Source organism: Otolemur garnettii, unplaced genomic scaffold, assembly GCF_000181295.1.
Source record: "Otolemur garnettii isolate 467f Iridium unplaced genomic scaffold, OtoGar3 scaffold00073, whole genome shotgun sequence".
Classification (NCBI taxonomy): domain Eukaryota; kingdom Metazoa; phylum Chordata; class Mammalia; order Primates; family Galagidae; genus Otolemur; species Otolemur garnettii.
The window spans coordinates 2,424,310-2,446,402 of record NW_003852468.1 but is presented as its reverse complement, the minus strand read 5'-3'; the positions used below and the strand labels follow the sequence as shown (position 1 = coordinate 2,446,402).

Genomic DNA, 22,093 nt, shown 5'->3' with positions numbered 1-22,093 from the left:
AAAGACTTGACCACAAATTGGGAGGACGAAGAAAGAGCTGCTGAATGAAAAGATAGATCAATGAAAATTAATCATCTTAAAGAAAATAGAGAAAAAAAGACTGGCAAAAAAAAAAAGGACCAGGTATAGAGGCACACACCTATAGTCCCATCTGCTCAGGAGGCTCACCCAGGAGAATCATGTGAGCCCAGGAGTTCAAGCCCAGCCTGGGCAACATAGTGAGACTGCATCTCAAAAAAGAAAAAAAAAGAAAAGAAAGAAAGAAAAATAAATAAAGGAATATAGTTTCATGAAACTATAGTTTTTTGAGTCAGGATGTTGAGTGCTATTTTCTTAGGAAGAAACTACTTCCTCATACTTTTAGAGCATTAAAGTGTTCACAGGTTATTGCTTTGTTTGCAAGTACAGAATGGTACTGGAGAATAAACACTCAGCAGCAACATGACTGAGCTCATGGTCTCTATTAGCTAAGGTAATCTAGAAGTTGAGTGAGCAGGTTAACACTTTCATCTGCTGCATGAGAATCTGACCCTAAATTAACAACTTAGTTCTATATCTACCAGATAAAACAGTATGTGTTAAGGACATTGCTTGTGATAAAAATAACCCCCAGTTGGTAAACTGCATCTAAACTGAGAGAACTATGAATACCTAATGGAAAGTCATAGATAGGCTTTCCTGACTATAGTAACTCTTCTAACTGGCTTCTCTCAGGAACCCTGAAATGTGAAAATGGATACTGAGTCTTGTGGGGAAATGAGGCTTCCATATCAAAGTGGATTGTGCACCCACTCAAGTAGGTCTCTTCTTCCACTTGAGCTGGAGAAAACTTATCCTCTAGACCTATATATGTACACCTAGAGAGAAAATAGCTCTTGGACGTGTATAGTCCTGTTAAATGGACTGTTACAGGACTGATGTAGCAAGGACTCCTGCTTAAAGAAGCGACCCTGCTGGCAATCTGAGGTTCTTGTTCTATGCCCTCTTAAGCAGACTGATGCCAAACATGGCCCGTGGTCGTCTCATGATTCCGAATATTTACCTGAACCTAAGAAGATGGTGGCCATTGAAGATGAACAGTTAACACACTGGTTTCCAAACTGGAACTTACGATTTTCATTTCCTAGAGCACAGTAAGAAAATACTATGGCTGGCATAGTGGCTCACACCTCTAGGCCACCTGTGGCCACCCTGGGAGGCTGAGGGAGGTGGATTGCTTGAGCTCAGGAGTTTGAGAGAAGCCTGAACAAGAATGAGACCCCATGTCTACTTAAAAGAGAGAGAAAGAAAAAAAAAAAAAGAACTAGCCAGCTGTAGTGGTGAATACTGTAACCCAGCTACTGAGGACACTGAGGCAAGGGGATTGCTTAAGCCCAAGAGTTAGGGGTTGCTGTGAGCTATGGTGATGCTGCAGCACTCTACCCAGGACAAAAGAGTAAGTCTCTATCTTAAAAAAAAAAAAAGAAAGAAAGAAAGAAAAAGAAAATATTAGAACTTGTACTTTATATTCATTTATTATCCCATCTTTGAAATTTTTATTTCTAAAATTAGGCCAGAAAAGAATTACTTAAAAGCAGACAACAGAAGCGTACAACCATAAAAGAAAAGATGGAATTGACTACGTTAAAATGAAACCTTCTACACAACAGAAGTCAGTATTTAAAAGTTAAAAAGACAAGCCATAGACTGAAAAGAAATGATGTATACAAAGGATTAGTATTCAGAATATGTAAAGAACCTCTACAAATCAGTAAGAAAATACAAATGATTAAAATGTGGGTAAAATATATGAACAAACAATTCACAGAAGAAAATAAAGCAGTTAAAACATAAGAAAAAAATGCTTAACCTCACCAGTAGTATTCAGTGAAATACAAATTAAAGCTAAAACAAGACAGCAAATTTCATCCATTTTAATGGCAAAAATAAAAAATCTAATAACACCAAACATCACTGAGCACTGAGACCAAGGGGATCTCCCCGTTGGTGGGAATGTAAATTGGAATACCAGTTTGAAGAGCAACCTGGAAACAGCCAGTGAATCCTCATGATTCCACTCTTGGTAAATACACCAGAGAAAGTCTTTCACATGTATACAAAAGGCATATATAAGTTTCCCCACTGTAGTACTGTATGTGCTAACAAAAGTTGGGAGAAACCTAACTATTCTTTGCCAGGAAAATAGAAAAAATAAATTAAGAAAGAGTCAGAGAGTGGAATACTATACAACAGTGAAAATAAACAAATCCCAACTGTGTAACATTGTGCGCACACACATACACACACGCAAAGATGAAAAAAGATACACACAGCATGACATCATTACATGGAAGTTTCAAAATTTGTATAACAAATAATACAGATTGTTATGGCCAAATAATATGCAATAAAAAATATAAACATGAATGTGGGAATGATGAATATCAAATCAACACAGTGGTTACCTCTAGGGAAACAGCGAGCTACGCAGAAAGTTTCTATTACACGTGTAATATTTTTTCTTTCTTTTTTTTTTTTTTTTTGAGGCAGAGTCTTAAGCTGTCACCCTGGGTAGAGTGCTGCAGCATCATTGCCCACAGCAAGCTCCAACTCTTGGGCACAAGTGATCCTCTTGTCTCAGTTTTTCTATTTTTTTTTTTTAGTTGTCCTGAGCCAGGTTTGAACCTACCATCCTTAGTGTATGTGGCCAGCGCCCTGCCGAGAGAGCTACAGCTGCCGCCTATTTCTTAAAAATCAAAGCCTACATGAAGCACGTATGTTAAAAGATTAGTATTTTAAAAGGCAATCATTCATCCTCATACTTTTCTGAATGCTTGAAATATTTCTTTAAAAGTCCTCCCCCAAACCTTTTCCAATAAATTATTCTGAAAATATTTTACTACTGGGGATAATGAGAGGCATTGTCATTAACTTAATCTCCATCTTCCTGGCCTACTCACCTCTTCACAATGTCACAGGGCATAGGGAGGGAGCAGTGTATGAAACTGGAGCAGGGTGATAGAAAGTTAACATTTGCCATCTTCTTATTTAAATCTCTATAATAGACATTAAAAAGAGAATTCAAAGAGCTCGAGTAACTTGCCCATTGTGTCACAACTAATAAGAGGTGATAATTGAAGAGATTCAAGCCATGTATCTGGCTCCAAAGGCTATGCTTTCCCCGCTATTGCTCTAATAGTAAGAAAGAATTCTTCTTAAAGTAATAATGAAGCTAAGACCTATTCCTACATCCAGGCTGGAGGTAACGCAAATACTGCAACTGGTTCATCAAGTCACAGAGGAGTATAGATATAGGCAAGGAAGTGGTCCTAGTGGAAAATGCTATAATAATTGTCCTAACTTCTCTTTATTATTTATGCCATGGCCCAGGGAGAACCTTATCACCCCTCCCCCCAGGAACTTTGGAGGTAATGATGGTTCCTCAAGTACATTAATCTATACAGGTGTTTGTTTGCTCCCTTTTACTATGAGCTGGAAGTGCACCTGTCTTTGGTAGCTGACAACTCAAGGGTTCAACAAACAAATACATACGCATTTATGTTCCAGAAATACCAGCATAAATTAAAACACTAGAGACTCTGTCTAATCTTAGGCCTTTGTTTTATACCTCTAAGGTAAAGGACAATGGGTCAGGAACCACTTTTGTTTGTGTTCAGTGAGCCAAGACTCATGCAGTCTGTTCCTTTGGCTTTCATTCAGAAACTGATTCCTCCATAATCCCCTTTCATTTATTATTATTATTACTATTATTGATTTTAGTTTCCTGGGAAACAAAATATAACTGTAATTTTAGGGAACGAGGCCATATTCCAAAGCTGCAGATTCCATTCTCCTCCCGTAACTTTCCCCTGAGCTGCTGCCGACCCTTTCTAACCTGATGCTGGTCCAAACTGCCCTTTCCTCCTGGCCCCGGCAGAAAGCCAGTGCCTAAAGCTATGTCCTGCACTGTTTTTAGCTTCTGCCTTCAGAGGGATTAGACTGCAGGGAAAGTAATGACAGGGGATGTGGAGACCTATACCTCAGAGACATCTGTGGGACTCAGATCAGATCTGCACCCAGGCCTGCTGGCCTGCTAGAAATGAAAGACCATTGACTTTGGCAGTGGAATGGAAATCTCTGCCAAACACACACATAGGTGTTCTCTCTTCTCTCTCTCTCTTTCACACACACACACACAGACACACACACCTCTCAGAAGAGGGGGTCTGTAAAATTCCCCACATATGGCAAACATATTTTAGGGAAAGCACATGACTAGAGGCCAGTGGGAGAGAAAGAAAAAGAAAATAATGAGAAAAATCTTCGATAAGTCTAAATTGTTCCAGTCAGACTGCTGAGAAAGAATGCAAAGTATTGGAGATAAAAACTATTGGTAAAAAAATCAGCATTACAGCATAGCTAAATCCATTCCCTATTTCAAATCATTACTAGAACTTTTGCTGATGGACAACAATAGCACATGGGAAATTCATCACTATAATTTAGCTGTAAGTACTATGCTCAACACCATGGACATACTTGAAAACAAAAAGTACGTTATAGTAATATGAAATTTTTTTTTTCTCTAACTCATATTTTTTAAAAATTCTGCATTTCACTTGTAAATAATTATGTTAGGCAATGTGGGTGTAATTAATTTTAACTGGCATTGGCTCTAAAACTTTGAGGAAAATGACTTTCTATGTTCCTATCCTCTCTGTTACACATTTAATGATCAATTACATGCTCAAATGCGCTATAAACTCCCAATGTAGAGGAACTAACAAAAAACTTTAAAAAATGTAGATACATGATCTCTAAGGATTTCATAAGCTAAGAATTGGTTATCAAAGTTTCTTAAAATATACCCATAAAAAAGTATTTCAACTTCTGCCTTAAAAAGTGAAAGTTAACCAGATTCTCTGAAAACAAAATAAACTGATGACAAAAAGCACACATAACTTAGAGGTAGAGAGGAAGAAACACTAGCCTTATGTTCTCTGGGACCTCATTCTCCAGGGGCCCCCTAGCTAAACTGACTTTATAGATTGTTACCCGAGGGAAGGAGAGAGGGGCTGATGATGTATTTCAGTAGAAAGATGACCGTGGCTGCCTTGTGGGGAACAGACTGCCAACCTGCGAGACCATAGCAGCAGGGATGGTAATTTAATCATCCAGGCGGGAAAGAACGAGGGCCGTGAGGTCAGCTCTGGCTGCCCTTGGCCACTCTGCCAGCAGTTCCTGAGGCAAAGATAAGAGAGTTGGAAAGGGTCAGCAGGCACAGGGGTTCTATCCCATGACTCTGTCCTCCAAAGGCAGTGCTTTAGGTGGGGAAGCCACAGGCCTGGCTTGAGCTCTATGCTCTCAGGCAGCTAATTAAGATGTTACTAGGTATCTATCCAGAAGAAAAAAAAATCATTTTACCATAAGGACAGTAGTATTAGAATGTTCATCACAGCTCAATTCACAATTGCCAAGACATGGCATCCACCCAACTCACCCACACATGTTTTCCTCACCACCCATGAATTGATTAATAAACTGTGGCATATGTATACCATGGAATACCACCCAGCCATAAAAAAGATGGAGACTTTACAACTCTTGTATTAACCTGGATGGAGCTGAAAGACATTCTTAGTAAATATCACAGGAATGGAAAAGCAAGTATCCGATGTACTCAATACTAATATGAAACCAACAGATAAATAACTATATGCCCACAAAGGAGAAAAACACAATTACACGAGTGGGAGGGGAGGGTGGAAGAGGGAAAAGGAAGCGGGGAGTAGTGAGGGGGATTGGTAAGCTCTCATCTAATAAGGGTATATAGCATGGTGCCTGGGTGAGGGGCTCAACTACAACAGAGACCTTACCTAACAAACACAAACAAGGTAATCTGATAATTTGTATTAATTATCTGATAATCTGATAATTTCCTCATATTAATCTGAAATTTTAAAAATGTATATATGTTGAGCATTTACTAAGTACAGGGCACCTCTTTAAGATGGTTTTAAGTACATTTTCTCACTTACTTTAGTATCTTTTCTTATCTTTACTTGTTAGTGAAAGAAGGATAACAGTAATATCTAACTCCTGTAGCTGTTTTGACAATTAAAGGAGAAGTCACACACATGCAATGGCTTGGTAAACCTTATTCACTTAAAACACAGTAGACCCTCCATAGTTGACCACCTCCCAGTTTCACAGACCAGACACTCACCTCATGTACCTATCAGTACTGTAGGCCTAGTTCCTTATTGACCACCTCTGTATGTTGACCAGTTTGTTACAGTCCAAGGCGTGGTCAGCTTACAGAGGTTCTACTATAGCAGTTTTCTAATAAACATGACCTTTAACTTTTTTAACAGATCTAAAAAGTTATGGTTATTTTCTTTTTAGCCCCTATCTACTGGAAATGTCACAGGTTGGTCACCTTAAAGCCTGCTAGAAAGTGTCTCATCAAAAAGGTGAAAGATAACAAGTATTGTGGGTGGGCACAGTTGCTCAGGACTATAATCCTAGCACTTCAGTACGCTGAGGCAGGAGGAATGCTTGTGGCCAGGAGTTTAAGACCAGCCTGAGCAAGAGTAAGACCCTATCTCTATGAAAAATAGAAAAATTAGTCAGGCAGCTGAGTCCCAGCTACTCAGGAGGCTGAAGCAGGAGGATCATTTGGGCTCAGGAGTTTGAGGTTGCTGTGAGCTATGATAATACCACTGCACTTCAGCCTGGGTGACAAAGCAAGACTGTCTCAAAAACAAAACAAAATAAAACAAGTGCTTACAAAGACATAGAGAAAAGAGATCCTTTGCACACTATTTTGGAGGGAATGTAAATTGGTATAGCCATTATGGAAAATAGTGTAGAGATTCCCCAAAAAATTAAAAATAGAACTGCCACATGGTCCAGCAATCCCCCTTCTGGGTCTATATCCAAAGGAAATGAAATCAGTATGTCAAAGAGATATCTGCCATCCTGTTTTTGTTGCAGCATTATTCACAATTGCCAGGAGAGGTCCATCAACAGGTGAATGGATAAAAAAAAGGCAGTACATATCCACAATGAAATATTATTTAACCTTAAAAAAGGGAATCTTGTCATTTGCAATAACATGGATGAACCCGGAGGATATTTTACTAAGTAAAATAAGCCAGGCACAGAAAGAAAAATAATGTATAGCCTCGCTTATCTGTGGGATACAAAAGTGAAACTAAGGAGCAATGTGGTAGAGGAAATGGGAAGATGTTGTTCCAAGGATACAGAATTTCAGTTAGGAGAAATAAGTTCAAGGTCTCTACTGGACAACACAGGCACTCTAGACCTAGTAAATGGGCACATTTGAATTCTACTCAAATTAATGAACACAGTGATGAGCAACTTTGTGGGACAGTAGTTGGTAGTCACTAAATGTCAGTTAACACAAATTAGTGTGAAGAGAAAGGAACAAAAATATTAGGTTTATTTTAAGTTCAAAAGAATTTAATTTTACAGCTAATACATGAAAACCTAATCAATATATCAAAGGCATGAACAAAAATAGAAGAGTCAAAATTTAAAGATTTTTTTTTTAGTGCAGAAGGAATAATTTTACAGCAAATAAATAAAAATTTGATGAACAAATGAAAAGTTACATACACACAAAAAGAGTTTTTTTTTATTGTTTGGGATTCATTCAAAGTACAAAGAATTAGGTTACACTGATTGCATTTGTTAGGTAAAGCCCTTCTTATAATTCTGTCTCGCCCCCAAGAGGTGTGCCATGCACTGTAGCCCCCCATTCCCTTCCTTCTTCCCCTCTTCCCCACTTGCTCATTCTCCTAACCCCCTTTGTGTTAGATCATCTACTGCCTTTGTATTAGAATTGAGTACATTGGACTCTTTCTTCTCCATTCTTGTGATGCTTTACTAAGAATGAGTTCCACCTCAATCCAGGTTAATACAGAAGATGTAAAGTCTCCATCTCAAAAAAAAGGGGGGGGGGACTTTAGATCCATAATCAAATGTAATGTGTAGACTTTGGTAGATTTTCACTCAAGGCAAACATAAAAGACATTTTTGGGATAATCTGGGTATTAAATGATAATATGGAATTATCATTAACTTTGTTAAGTGTGATGACAGTATTGGGCATATATAAGGAAATTTCCCAAATCTATAGAGAGAGACAGTAAAATATTTAGGGAGTGAAGTGCCATGACATGTGGTATCTACTTAAAATATTTCAACTAAGAAAATAACATCAATGAGACAAATCACAAAATGTTAATAATTGGTGGGGGTATAGTATACTATTCTATTGTTATAAATATTGAATTTTTTTCCTTTAAAAAAAGGAAAGAGAGTCTGATAAAATATCCAGACCATGCATAGAATTGTAATAAGTTGGTTGTCTGAGTCAAAGAAGGAGGAAATGGCCAGGACCAAGTTTGCATTAAGGTCACAAAGACACCCATGGAAGTTCTTCATGTTGCTTTTATCAGACAAATTATGAAACATGGGCAAGATGAGTACTTTTCTCAAATTTTACTGGCAAACTACCAAAACTCCCCACAAGGGAACTGAAGTCAGGGATGGCAGGAGGGGATGGTGGGACAGCTTTAGCGCTACACTAAGGTACTGAGGAGAGTCAACACTGGCCACCTGCTGTCTCTTACCTGGACCCACAGCATCTTGGGGTCAATGACCTCAAGGTTCCATTCAAAGACAATATGAATTTTATTATTGCTCACTTATGAAGGAGCTCACTTATGAAGGACAATATGAATTTTATTATTGCTCACTTATGAAGGAGCACTTATGAAATCCCCCATATTGTGGGTTACTCTTTCAATTATTATTTTGAACAACAAAGTACTATGTGGAAGAAGATATCTCAAGAATTATAAATTTTAGCGGAGGTCAATGACAAAAATCCTTTCCAAAAGAGAAAAAAATTATAATATGGTAATCATTCCTGGGGGAATAAGTTCAAAGTTTAAGCAATTTGGTTGTAAATAAACCTTTAATTTTAAAGATCACTTGCAAAGGCAAGTGGCAAAGTGGTTACTTGGTAGATATTATACATTTTCACCTGTAAGAAGTATGGAAATCCAAACTTATAGCTGGGAATACAATTTTTAGAAACACTATCAAATCGGGATCAAAAGAGAGCTCAGAAGGAGTGAAGATGATGTGCTTTCCAAAATGTATTCAGTGAGCTGAAAATGTCTCTAATGATGATAACCTTTCCAATGTCAAGGGATATAGAAAGTTGAATATACATTATTTCATGAAATTGGAGAGGTACTCTTCAGAGAGAAGGTAAGAGTGCTTCTAGGTGGGATGACCAAGAGGGTGAGAGATCTGGGAACAACTACTTTGAAGGTTAAAACCTGGGAGGTGAGAATCTAGCAGGGGTGTCTCACCTTTCTGCTGCATATTGGAAGAATAAGAGTTGTCTTGGGCTGTGTAGCAAATACACAAACATTAACAAAGTCTGATGAGCAAAGAAAATGTCTGTGCATACTCTTCTTGATATTCAACACCACAGATAAGCAAAGCAGTCCTCAAATAATCTGTATGTGGCCCACAGCTCAGAGGTTAGACATCCCTGAATAGGATACAGACCCCTATAAGGTAGGTATCCAATAAATGTCTCCAAGTATTTGAAGAGCAATTGTGTGGAAGGCAGAGTTGACTTGTGTTTTTTAGAGAACAGAAGTTAAATGAATGGATGGAAATTCTAGGGAAGCAGATGTTTGCTCAATAAAAGTGAGTAGTATATAACAATTAGATCTGCCCAACATTAAATATGAAAAGTCAGGTGTAAGTAAAGATTTTCCAACCAATTATAAGGAAGGAAGTTGAGATAAGTTGCCTTTATGATTCTTTTAATGATTTGATTCTATTATTTTACCAATTGTCTGCAAGCTGGCAACAAACCTTATGATAACTGCCATTTATTCTTTTTAAGGTACATCTGGCCTTCCATATCTGTGGGTTCTGCATCCAACTGCAGATTAAAAATATTCAGGGGGAAAAATAATATATATAAGAAAGCAATATAGCATAACAATGACTTATATAGCATTTACATTGTATTAGGTATTATAAGTAATCCAGAGGTGATTTAAGGATATGGGAAGATGTGCATAGGACAAATGCAAATATTACACCATTTTATAGAAGGAATTAGAGCATCTGTGGATTTTGATATCCTGGCACCAATATCCTATGGATATCGAGGGACCACTGGACTCTATTACATATTTTTTAACTGGCTGTTTTGGGTGAATCCATTGAGTTCTGTGGATAATAATACATACATAGAAATATGATAAAAGTTCATGATAAAAAAGGTCACATATATGTATACATGTTAACATGTACCATAACATGCATAACATATGACTTGGCTGGGCTCTGTCATAAGGTTAAAGCAGATACACATAAGTAATGAGGGCATGATCCAGTTAAAATTTTCATCTTCTTTTTCTAGGGCGTATCTTAATTATCTCGTCTCTGGGCCAGGCTATCTGTCTGTCCAAGAATAAACTGACTCATCCATAGTAAAGATATGAGTCAAATATTTTGGCTTTGTTCTGAAGCCTTTTTTGGCTTGGACATAAAACACTGGGTCTTTGTCTTCCAATTTCCCAGCCTGTTCTATCAAATCTTCTCAAAAGCTATTAGATAAAGAATGAACAAGGAGAATTATCCAATAGGCCTTCCAAGGGCAATACCCAAAAAGCAGCACTGGAATTACGTAAAACATTCTATCCTTAATCACAAGGAGATTAGTCAACAGCATGAAGTCATCAGTTTGAATGCAACCCAGCACAGAAAAACAATTCCAGAATTAGAAGTACTAATGAGATATGAAGAGTTATAAGCTTACCAAGTATAGTGGAGGAAAAATCGAAAAAGACTATTGTAGTACAAGGACACTTAGTGATAGGTAAAGCATTAAACTGAAATAATCACATTTCATGAAGTCACCCTCAAACAGCTTTTAAAAATCACAAACAGAAACTGTATGAACCACTCAAAATTTTTCCCACAAATAATCTGAAGTTAAAAGTTTTCTCAGTTCTCATGTGAGAAGCTGACCTGAGATTGTTGGAAAAGGATGCTTTTCTCTGGGTTGATGCCACAGGCAAGAAGAGCAGCAGTCATGTCCAGGATGCTCTGCCGGAGGGTGGTGGGGTCCTGGGGCACAGTGATGGAGTGGAGGTCCACGATGCTGAACAGCACAGAGCCATATTCATCCTGCAGCCTCACCCAGCTCTCAATGGCTCCCAGGTAATTACCCAGGTGGGGGACTCCTGTAGGTTGAATGCCAGAAAAGACTCGCTTCATGCTGTCTTCCTGGAGCAAAAGAGAACAAGTGTATTTGCTTTTGAGGCAAAATCCATAAATCCCGTGCCCATGTTGCCACACCTGTGACAGCTAGTCCTATTTTGTTAAACTGCAATCTGACAGCCATCATCATCTTATGCCTACTGTGTGCAAACCATTATGCTAAGAGCCACTAGGAACAGAAAATGATATTAAAAATATTTTTACACTCAAAAGCTTATAACCACAGAGACTCATAAAAAGGTCTGAATCCTGAAAAGACTATAATCTAATTGGAGATGGAGGATAAATTTATGAAAATATAATTAAAGGTACAATGTGACAGCACAGTTGTGACCAGTTTGGAAAAGTTACCATACATAAAGAAAATAAAAATTGCAGCTAAATGTACCTTTATTTATAAAATTTCATTATAAAATATTACAGAGGTGGCCAACACATTGAGATTTTGTAAAATTTGTAATGAATGTTTTGTAAATAAAGATACATTTATCTACAATTTCCCATTTCCGTGTGCACGGTGACCTTTGGGACACCCTAGAATGGGTGCAGGCAGGAGTTCCCAAGAGGAAATGATGACTGTGGTTCTGGTGATCAGAGAGAAAGGCTTCAGACATAGAATCAAATTTCACTGAGGAATAAAGAGGCCTCAAGGGCTTGTCATGTGATTTCCCTTATTTTACAGTTAAGGAAATGAAAGCCTTAGCATTAGCGCTAAAGGCTACTGCTATTTACTTAAAAAAAAAAAACAAAAAATGCTCATCTGACAATTAGCATGCATGATCTTGGGCTAGAAATTAGGAAACACACACTCGATGTCTAATATTCCTTATTGATAAAGTTATTTAATTTTTCTGTGCTTTGGTTTCCTTTTACTTCTGATAAAATTATATTTGGGTTTTCATTTCTTCAAAAGGAGATTTTAATTCTGTATAATTATTTAAATTATAAAACATTGTTGTCAAATGTGGTCTGACCATAAAAAGGCCATAAAAGGAATAAATTACTGGTATGTGAGGGAACCTTGGAAGCATCATGTGAAGTGAAAGAAGCCAGAGGCAACAGGCCACCTACTGTAGGATCCCACTTAGATCAAATGTCCAGAAGCGGCAAATCCACAGGGACAGAGAGCAAATTAGTGGTTTCCAGGGCCAAGAAGAGGGAGGAGTGGGTAGAGGCGATGAATGTGCCTGGGATTTCACTGTGGAAGGGTGAAAATGTTCCAGGCCTAGACTGCGTGACACTGTCAATGTACTAAGCGCCACTACAGTCCTGATAAATAATGTGTTACAGGTATTTTGCCACAATAATAAAAAAAAAACACAAAGAAAAAAACATTTTTGTCATGGTCATGTTTTCCCTTTTGGTTTTTACTTTCTAATACTGAAATTATAATAGGAAAATTAGAAGAAAAAAATACAATACAGGGTTAAAAATACAATTTCCCACTGAATTATTTTATATTCTTTAGTGAAAAACCAAAATTGAGTATTAATGTGCTATAACTAAAAGGTTCTGAAGAAATGAAATGCATCACTGTCATTTTTAGCCACCATTAGAACAAAATATTAATAATAGTAGCCATAATTTACAGGACAACTACTATGTTACAGGTATTTATACTGAGTGCTTTTCATACATTAATGTATTTAATCCTTCTAATACCAAATATAGTAGACATTTTATTACCTCCAAATTACAGATGACAGAAGTGAGGCTCATAAAGCTTGACAGATTGCCTTTGGTCACACAGCTACTAAGTGGTGCAGTTGAGATTACAAACCAGGTACCACTGACTTCAAAGCCCATGTATGTTCTCTCCATTAGCTACCATGTTCTGCTATTTTAATTCTTCTTCTATGAAAAGCCCATTCAATTTATTTTGCCTACTTTTCTCAGATTGTCTTGTCTTTTATTTATCAAAATATTGATACTAATATTTTGTCAATTACTTATGGCGCAAATACAGTTTCATTTATTTGTCTTCATTTTACATTATCTTTTGATAAAGAGAGAAGCGTTCTTTATTTTACCAAATATTTAATTTTGATTACTGATTATGGTATCATAAAGGAAACCTTTCAATATTCTGAGGTCATGAAAATTTGTTTCTATATCTGTACATATGCACACACATCTACGCATATATAAAGCAGGTGCTCACGTGTGTGTGTGCTTTAAAGTTTCATCTTTCACATTTAGGTCTGTATCCGCTGGAGTTTCTTGCAGATGGTGTGAGGTTAGAATCCCACTTGTTTACGTTTTCCTAGATGAATATCTGACTTTTCCAGTACCATTCATTGAAGATCATCTCTTTCCACTGTTTTGAAATGCCATCTCTGTCATAAATCAAGGATTCCTGTATGAAGAATCCAGTAAGGATCTGGACTTTGAATTCTGACCCATTAGTCCATTGGTCTATATCTGAACTAATACTACATTGCTTTTAAAATTAGTTGTGGAAACTGGTAGAGTGATTCTTCCCCCCTTCTTTTTTTTCAAGGTTATCTCACCCATCCTTGGCCTTCTACACTTCTCAATATACTTTAGAATCATCTCATCAAGTCCCAAGAGGAAAAACGCCTGTGGAGGGTTTTGACTGGGACTACACTGAGTTACAGATTGCTTTGGGAAGAGCAGACATCTTTATACTATTGGGTCCTCCAGTCCAAGAAACCACAAAGCCGATTTATTCTTTGTCTTTATACGTAACACTAGCTCCTGAGAGCTAATCTACTTTTGGTATGTGAGTGCCAAGACTACTTAAGTTTTGTCTTTTACTTTCCCCAAGAATTCCAAATCCTACGAATACAATCTATTTCCTTCTCTATTGCTAAGATGATAGCCCTGAAATAGAATGCTCCATCATAGTTCGGTGGTCCAGAAATGCATTTGATCCAAGCACTCAGGAGGATACCTGCAAGATTTGTGGCCTTGAGGATGTAAGAAATACCTTTTAGGTAACTGAGAACAAATATAATCTTACTACTCAAAATCATAACATACACACAAAATAGGCCTTCAGATGAATAAATCCCCAAACAATTTAGAAACAATATATAAGAAATAGTTTCTAATTAAGAACTGAAACAGAAAGAAAGAGAGAGAAGAAAGCGCAGAATGAGTACATGACATTGAGGCTTCCTCCAGTACCCAGGGACCTTCCCAGCTCTGGGCTCCTGATATGGGAATGAGCAAAGAAGTTTTCAATGCAATAAAAAATGATTAATGGGCTTTAGAGACTGATTGATGAAAAAAGAAAGCAAAGCAGAAAAATGAATTCTGAACTTAATAAATGGAAAGGAAAAATAAAGTCCATCCAGAAATACTTTACCTAGGAAGAAGACTGTTTATGGTAATTTAAAGGGTTATGAAGACAGGGAATAGTAAGCTGAAAAAAAGAACATGTGTATTTCCATATAAATTCCTCCATGGTCAAACTCAGAAATTATTCCCTAGGAGAAATGGAAAAAACAAATTCTTGAGAAAACTAGAACAAAATAGCACCAGAGGAGAGACTGTGGGAAAAAGTATTGTGCCCAGTGGGGAAATGGGTCAGACATGATCTAATACATCTTTTCCATTCTCTAGTTGCTAAGATTCTATACATCAGTGCAGAGGGAATGGTATTATCGACAAATAAGAGCAACAAGAAATGTTTTGTTCAATTTTCAAAAAGCTATTAAAAAAATACAGCCTCTAAATGGGAACTGGATTCCTGGTCTTAAAAATATACAGAGAGCCTCCCGCTCTTCTGCGCTGAGTTTATGTTCCTGTCTGTTCCCCTGCAGGAGCCAGCAGGTGGTCTCCCGCATGGCAGGGGAGACATGCCTGGTGGTGAAGTCACAGGGCTGGAATGCGGAGTTTGGGTGGTGGGAGGATGGGGGTTCTGTGTTCAAAAGCACTAGAGAAGGAAAAGAATGAAAATGAAAGAATGGGCTTCCCATGGGTTTGGCCAGGAGACAAACCACAAAGAAAACAGCTTCAGGGCTGGCCCACAGGCCTTCATTCTCCGGAAGACCGGAGCTTCAAGCTACAATTCCATCATGGAGCCCACGGGATAGAAAAGGAGCATTTTACAAAATAGGTCTTCATTTTTATTTCATTTCTATTTCCTTAACAAATGCCACTTCCAACTAATACGTTTATTGGCTAATTTTGTACAGAACCCACACTACCATGGGCAGTTTCAGCCCTGGGATTTGATATTCACCAGGAAAGAGGATGGGTGTTTGTTTGAATCAAGGGTAGAAAATACTTATTATAATAATTTGACAGACGCAGTTGAAAGTACTGAACTTATCCAAAATTTATAATTATAAAATTAAATAAAATTTTAATCACTCTTTCAAAAGCAACTGAAAGATCTCAAGAGATTAACTTTGGCTAAAGATAATTTTTGTAATTAACTGAAGAAAGCCTCTGTCTCTAATCCCAAGTGAAGAGAAGAAAATACATCAATAGAAGGCTGCCTGCTACTTTAAAACACTTTTGACTTCAGGATGGCGGCGGGAAACAGAGACTTCAGTAAAGATTTCAAGACTCTTCCTAGGAACTCTTGCTTGTATGCAGCTGTAACATCAACTATTCATTGATCACACTTGTTTTAACAGCAGTCACACGTGAAACAAAATGTGGCTGAACAGCCATTATGTCTTATTGGTCACATGAGTGGCATTTTACCACACATTGCAATTAACAAGTACTCCCAATAACATTACCAGACAATTGACATAGAAATCTCTTTCTGGTTAAGTCTATTTTTCTTATTGTGTACAAATTAAAAATACTTTTTAAAACTCTCACTCCCTACCTCTCTTCAGTATATCTTAAGTCTACCACTTTACATCACCCTATTTCAATCCGAGGCTCCTGAAATATATCACAATTTTCTTAAAATGTCTCTAGTACCAATTCAGGACTTAAACGCCTCAGCAGGGAGACCTGGGTACTCCTGGGAACATGCTCTTTCCTCCAGAAAGTACGGAGAAACACTCACTCAGCACCAAGAAAAATGGGTTCATCTCTGCCTAGAAATAAAACCAAATGCTCAGACCTGGGGGTCAATATAGTAAATATGAATCCAGCATAAGAGAAGGTAAGTCTTATATCCCTCCAAATGAAAAACAACATATAGGCCAACAATTAAAACTGAAGGAAAAATTATTTTTATGAAGAAAAATAAAAGCTGAGTGACTAACCACTTAGACCGTAAGTTTCTTAAGGACATATATAACATGCACTTAATACACATTGTCTAGCAAGTTTATTTTATTTATTTACTTATTTATTTTTTATTTATTTATTTATTTTGAGACAGAGTCTCACTATGTTGCCCTTGGTAGAGTGCTGTGCTGTCACAGCTCACAGCAACCTCAAACTCTTGGGCTTTAGCTATTCTCTTGCCTCAGCCTCCCAAATAGCTGGGACTACAGGTGCCCACCACAACCTAGCTATTTTTTGGTTGTAGTTGTCATCATTGTTTGGCAGGCCTGGGCTGGGTTTGAACCTGCCAGCTCCGGTGTATGTGGCTGAAGCCCTAGCTGCTGAGCTACATGCCCTGAGTCTGTCTGGTGAGTTTAAAAGGAAAAAAAATTAACTTTTGAAAAGTTTCCTATAGGCTTAAGTCATTTCAAATTTTTTTATTGTTTTCTTTCAGATACTTACAGAAGTGAAAAATATTCATCTTTACTACAAATCAGTACCAAAGATATGCTTCCTATCATATTGAAAATATTAATATTTTATTTTCATTTATTTATCTTTTTTTAAAGACAGAATCTCATTATGTTGTAGAGGCTGGTCTTAAACTCCTGGCATCAAGTGATTCTCCCATCTTGGCCTTTCAAAGGGCTTGGATTATAGGCAGGAGCCATTGTGCCTGGCCCCACTTCTGAATTTCAAGAGTTACGCCTCTATTTTCCCTACGAGCACTGTGGGCAATGCTTTTGCAGAGGTATGTTCCTTCTTACAGTGACATTTAGCCATCAGAAACATGCCCTTGCCTTTTCACATCCCTCACCTCATTTAATGGGGGCAGGAAAGTGATTGTTATTACTTTCCAGGGAAAAACACTGCCAAGTTAAATGACCCACACCAGGTCACAGGCAGGCGAGTTGGATCTGGATCTGAGCTCTCCCCACTGGACCTCAATTCTGTCTTCCTTCCATCATACTGAGCTGCATCCAGTTTAGAGCTTCTTGACATCAAGATGGGCCTGGCCTTTAAGTGTCCCCTCTCTGACCAAACCCCCCTCCCCAGCACATTTCCTCAGTAATAGGAGATGTTAAACAAAAAGCCAAAGGCACCAGCCAGTGGCACAGCTGGGACCAGAATTCAGAATTCCAGTGCTCTCCTGCACCAGATCACACAGTGTTCTTCCCGGGTTAATGGTTTGAATGTGTGTTCCCAGAAGATTTGTGTTGAAACTGAAGCCCCCACTGTGGTGTATGTGGCCTTCTGGAAAGTAATTAAGTCACGAAGGAGAGCTTTCTGTCCCTTCCTCAGCCAGTCTTCCCAAAACACCAACCCTTTGGCAGCAGCTGGGAGATCTGGCTACCCATGCAAGTGGAAGCCTCAGACTGATGAGGCCGATCTCACCTGCTGTGCAATTGGGGCGGGTGTATAACACACCCTGGGTGAGGGGCTCTTCTACAAATGGAACTTTACCCTGGAAGTGAGAACAGTGTAACCTAAATATTGTACTCTTGTATTAATTTGAATAACATTTTTTTAAAGCCTCAGACAGCTGCTAAATGCAGGAAGACTAGGTTTCACTGGCTTTAAAATTTTCTTTTAGGTGTGTACAACTAATGTAATATTAGCCATGCCCAATATGTAGAATGGTCCAAAGAAAAGTTTGGAAGTGGTGGATAATGGGAGGGTCTGTGAGGGGGCCCCAGTAGCCTGCACCTGCTCTTCTGGCCTCACTCCAGCCAACCACAAAGGGGGTTTCCCCAAGCACAGTTTAAAAGTCACTTGAGTCAAGACATTTCCAAAGTGCTAATATTTTGTGGAAATTAAAACTGTCTTCCTCAGGGTAGTGGAAAATATACAGGGGAAGAAAGGTCTTACAGAAAGTTTGTGGCAGAAGCGCAAATCCCACATACATGTACGCCGCCTGGGGACAACTCTCCTCGTTTCTTCCTGTGGGATAAGGCTGAGCTTTGTGGGGTAGTCAATGCCCTTTCCAGTCATTCTCCAGTCACACTACATGGGGAGCTCACCTGGACACCTGCCTTCCTTGGACAGTTTGTTCCCCTCTCTGTTCATACTGGTCCATCATCCTAGAATGCCCCTCACCCCCTTTTCTGCCTGGGGAATGCTCCTTGGTCTTCAAGCCCTAGAATCCCTCTCTGACTCTAAGCCTCTTACACCCCTTCCCACTACCAGTTACACACACAGACTCCTCACCATTAGTCTTTCTCTCTTTTTCTTCCTTCCCTCCTTCCTTTCTCCTTCCCTTCTCTCCTTCCTTCCTTCCTCCCTCCCTTCCCTCCTTCCTCCCTCCCTCCCTCCCTTCCCTCCTTCCTCCCTCCCTCCCTCCCTTCCCTCCTTCCTCCCTCCCTCCCTTCCCTCCTTCTTTTCTTTCTCCCTCCCTCCCTTCTCCCCATCCTTTCCTTTTCCTTTCCTTTTCTTCCTTTCCTTCCTTCCTTTTCATTCTTTCTTTCTCCAGGCAGAACAGACCCCTTCTTCAGCTCCTCATCACTGCACGCAGCTTGCTCAGGTATTCTCCACCTCACACAGGAGGTCCTCTGCAGCAGGAGCTGTCTTTCTGGTCTTTTGCATCCCCAGTAAATAAGAGTAAATGGCACAGTGCCAGGTACATTGTGGGAAACTAATAAATGCTAACTGAATGAATGGCAAATCTTTTCTCTCCCACTTTGGCTCTAAATATAAATTGTAAAATAACTATAAAGAAAATGAGCCAAATGTTCCCATTATAGGTAGTGAATTTGTTTAAAAACTACTTTTCTGAAATTCAGAAAGTGAACTCTGAGACAACCCATCAAAGCCCTTTGAGCCCACGATACTTCTGAATTATTTTAGCAGCATGATTACAGTTGTAGCTAAACACTATTCATAAAATTATTTCTGTGGGAAAATGAAATCTAAGTTCCATCTTTGAACACCAGAAACCTATCCAGTTGTGGCTCCAATTTGAAGTAGAAGGAGGAATAATTTTGTATGAAGAGGAGGTAGCATTTGCATACAGAATAAATTGTGTTTTGTTTTGTTTTTAAAGATGAAGTCTTGCTTTGTCACTCAGGCTAGAGCTCATTGTAACCTTGAATTCCTGGGCTCAAGTGATCCTCCTGTCTCAGCTTCCCCAAGTAGCAGAAACTATAGGCATATACCTACACATAGCTAATTTTTAAAAAGTTTTTGTAATAATGGGGTCTCACTATGTTGCCCAGACTGGCTTCAAGGGATCCTCCTGCCCTGCCCTCCCACAGTGCTGGGATTACAAGCATGAGCCACTGGGCTAGCTAAATTGTTATTAATTAGATTGTATGATTACTTGGAGTTTGGAAAACATGATAAAGCTCTTCCGGTATCCACTGCCCTTCCTAACAGCGACACTCCATATGGACTGCACACCAATTGCCCTGGCCACCACCAATGGAAAAGAAAAGAGCAGAAAGAAGTTGAGAGAAAGAGATTAGAGCAAAGATTCTCTAACTGTGTTCCTGGAACCAGCCATATGATCACAACTTGGGAACTTATTAGAAATGCAAATTATTGGGACACACTGCAGAAATACCAAGTTAGGAATTCTAAGGGTGGGGCTTATCCCAGAAGAAAAAAAATGAGAAAAGTTTTACAATCTGTGCCTTAACATGCCTTCCAGGTGATTCTCCGCGTGCTAGAGATGGAGAGGGACTTTGGGTGCCAATAAACCATCCACAAAATTGACTTCAACTGCATAAAGTAAGGTGCAGATGAAGAGACTATGAAGGAAAAAGAGGGGCCCTTCCAGGCCAGTGATTTCCAACCTTCTTTATCTCATGGCACACTTCCTATAGTTAAACTTCCACCGCACACTTAAATTATGTTGTTAGAAAAAAGAGTAGAAGAAAGAATATACTTAGCATGCTTCAAACTTCTTCTGAACATTATTTAATTAATGATCTTTGCAAATTTTCATGGCACAACTAAGACTCTCTCACGGCACACGGGTTGAAAATCACTGCTTTATGTGTTTCTCAGCCTAGCTGCACAGTCATCACCTGGGAGCTTTAAAAAATCCTGATTCCTGGCTCCCACCCCCAGAGATTCTGACTTAATCCATCTGGGCTTTGGTGCAGGGACTAGGGGCTTTAAAATCTCCCCAGGTGACTTTAAGAGGGGGAAACCACTATTCTAAGGCAGTTACTACATAACTGTTTCCCAAAGCTACCAACTTTCTAGGAAACACATAAATACACACACAAACAAATAAAAGACTAAGAAATAAAAATCCCTGACACAATGATTTATTCATGTGTGGTCAGAGGCTCCTTTGGTTCCAAGCAGTTCAGAGATCACACTCAGCACGTCAGAAGGGCAGCAGGCTCTGCAGGTGCGGTGACAGTCAGGACGTTGGCGAGAGGAGACACCTGTGACAAAGGGCAAGCATGCCATCTTCAACAGCCAGGCAGACTTCCCGGGCAATGTCTAGTTGCATAAATCCTTATGACTCAGGGAGTCAAAAAGCACATACAGCCTGGACATCACCAAGAAAATAATCCCACTAAGAAGTATTTAACATCAGAACTGTAATGGAGAGAAAACAAAATTATCTCTGCCTAGAATGTTTTTTTCTATCCATTTCTCTGCTTGGCAATCTCCCTAACTCCTCCGAAAATTCTCTCCTACCAGGAAGTCTGAATTCAACACTCCAGCAGCTACAAGTGGGTTTCAAGGTTAGCTCAGTCATTTGACCAAACCTGGCCTGGTAACAGATGGCCTTGGCTAAGTGAGGCTGAGGTGCTAGAAATTCTTACATAGTGTACAATGTATGAAACAATTCCATGACCATCTCAAGTGTTCTGAAGCTTTGACAGACAGTGTTAATTTCTTATAAGGTACTGCCCATACTACAAAAGGTGAAACACATTTCCAAAGTTATTTTCCTGGCATAAAGATAGTTTCCAAAAAAAGGAATCTCTTATAGGAATCTCTGTTATCTGACCTCTACTAGGGAAATGAGTTTCATTCTCCAGCCAACCCTGGCCCCCTTTCTCACCTAACCTGTAGACTGATACAATAAGGAGGGATTGTACCAGCCACATCTGCATCATTTGAGACCCTCCTGTCAACTTACTCAACTTTACAGTCACTTAGAAAGATGAGAAGAAGGTCAAGCTGTAAAATAAGATAGCTAGTTCAGTTACTAACCATAGTTAAGAAGCAGAATCTAGTGCCAGATTGCTGGGATTCAAGTCCTTGCTCTATTATTTATGTGGCCTTGAATATCTACAAAGTGGAGATAATGAGAGTCCTGAGGAGATAATGAGGGTCCTAACCTCACAGAGTGATGACGAGGACTGCGATGAGTTCATCAGTGTAACGTACTTAGTGGCTGGCATGTAGTAAGCGCTCAGTCATCTATCTGATCATTTAGAGAAGCCAAAATTTTGTTTTATTTTTGTCCAGCCATTCAATGTAGAAATACACAACATGGGGTGGTGGTGTATCTCAGTGGGTAGGGTGCTGGCCACATACACTGAGGCTGGCAGGTTCGAACCCTACCCGGGCCAGCTAAAACAATGACAGCTGCAACAACAAC

The 22,093-nt window shown here is 39.0% G+C and overlaps 1 protein-coding gene across 3 annotated transcripts in view; it reads right to left on the bottom strand.

Moving 5' to 3' along the window:
• Positions 1-22,093, bottom strand: part of WARS2 (tryptophanyl tRNA synthetase 2, mitochondrial) — a 101,429-nt gene that overhangs the window by 44,391 nt on the left and 34,945 nt on the right. For 2 of the 3 annotated variants that reach the window (XM_003793813.3, XM_023515515.1), the window contains one exon: positions 11,074-11,331. In XM_003793813.3, the coding sequence (XP_003793861.1) occupies positions 11,074-11,331 (258 nt within the window). Of the gene's footprint in view, positions 1-11,073; positions 11,332-13,486; positions 13,508-22,093 lie in introns of those variants that run through there. The other variant, XM_023515516.1, reaches the window with a different exon arrangement.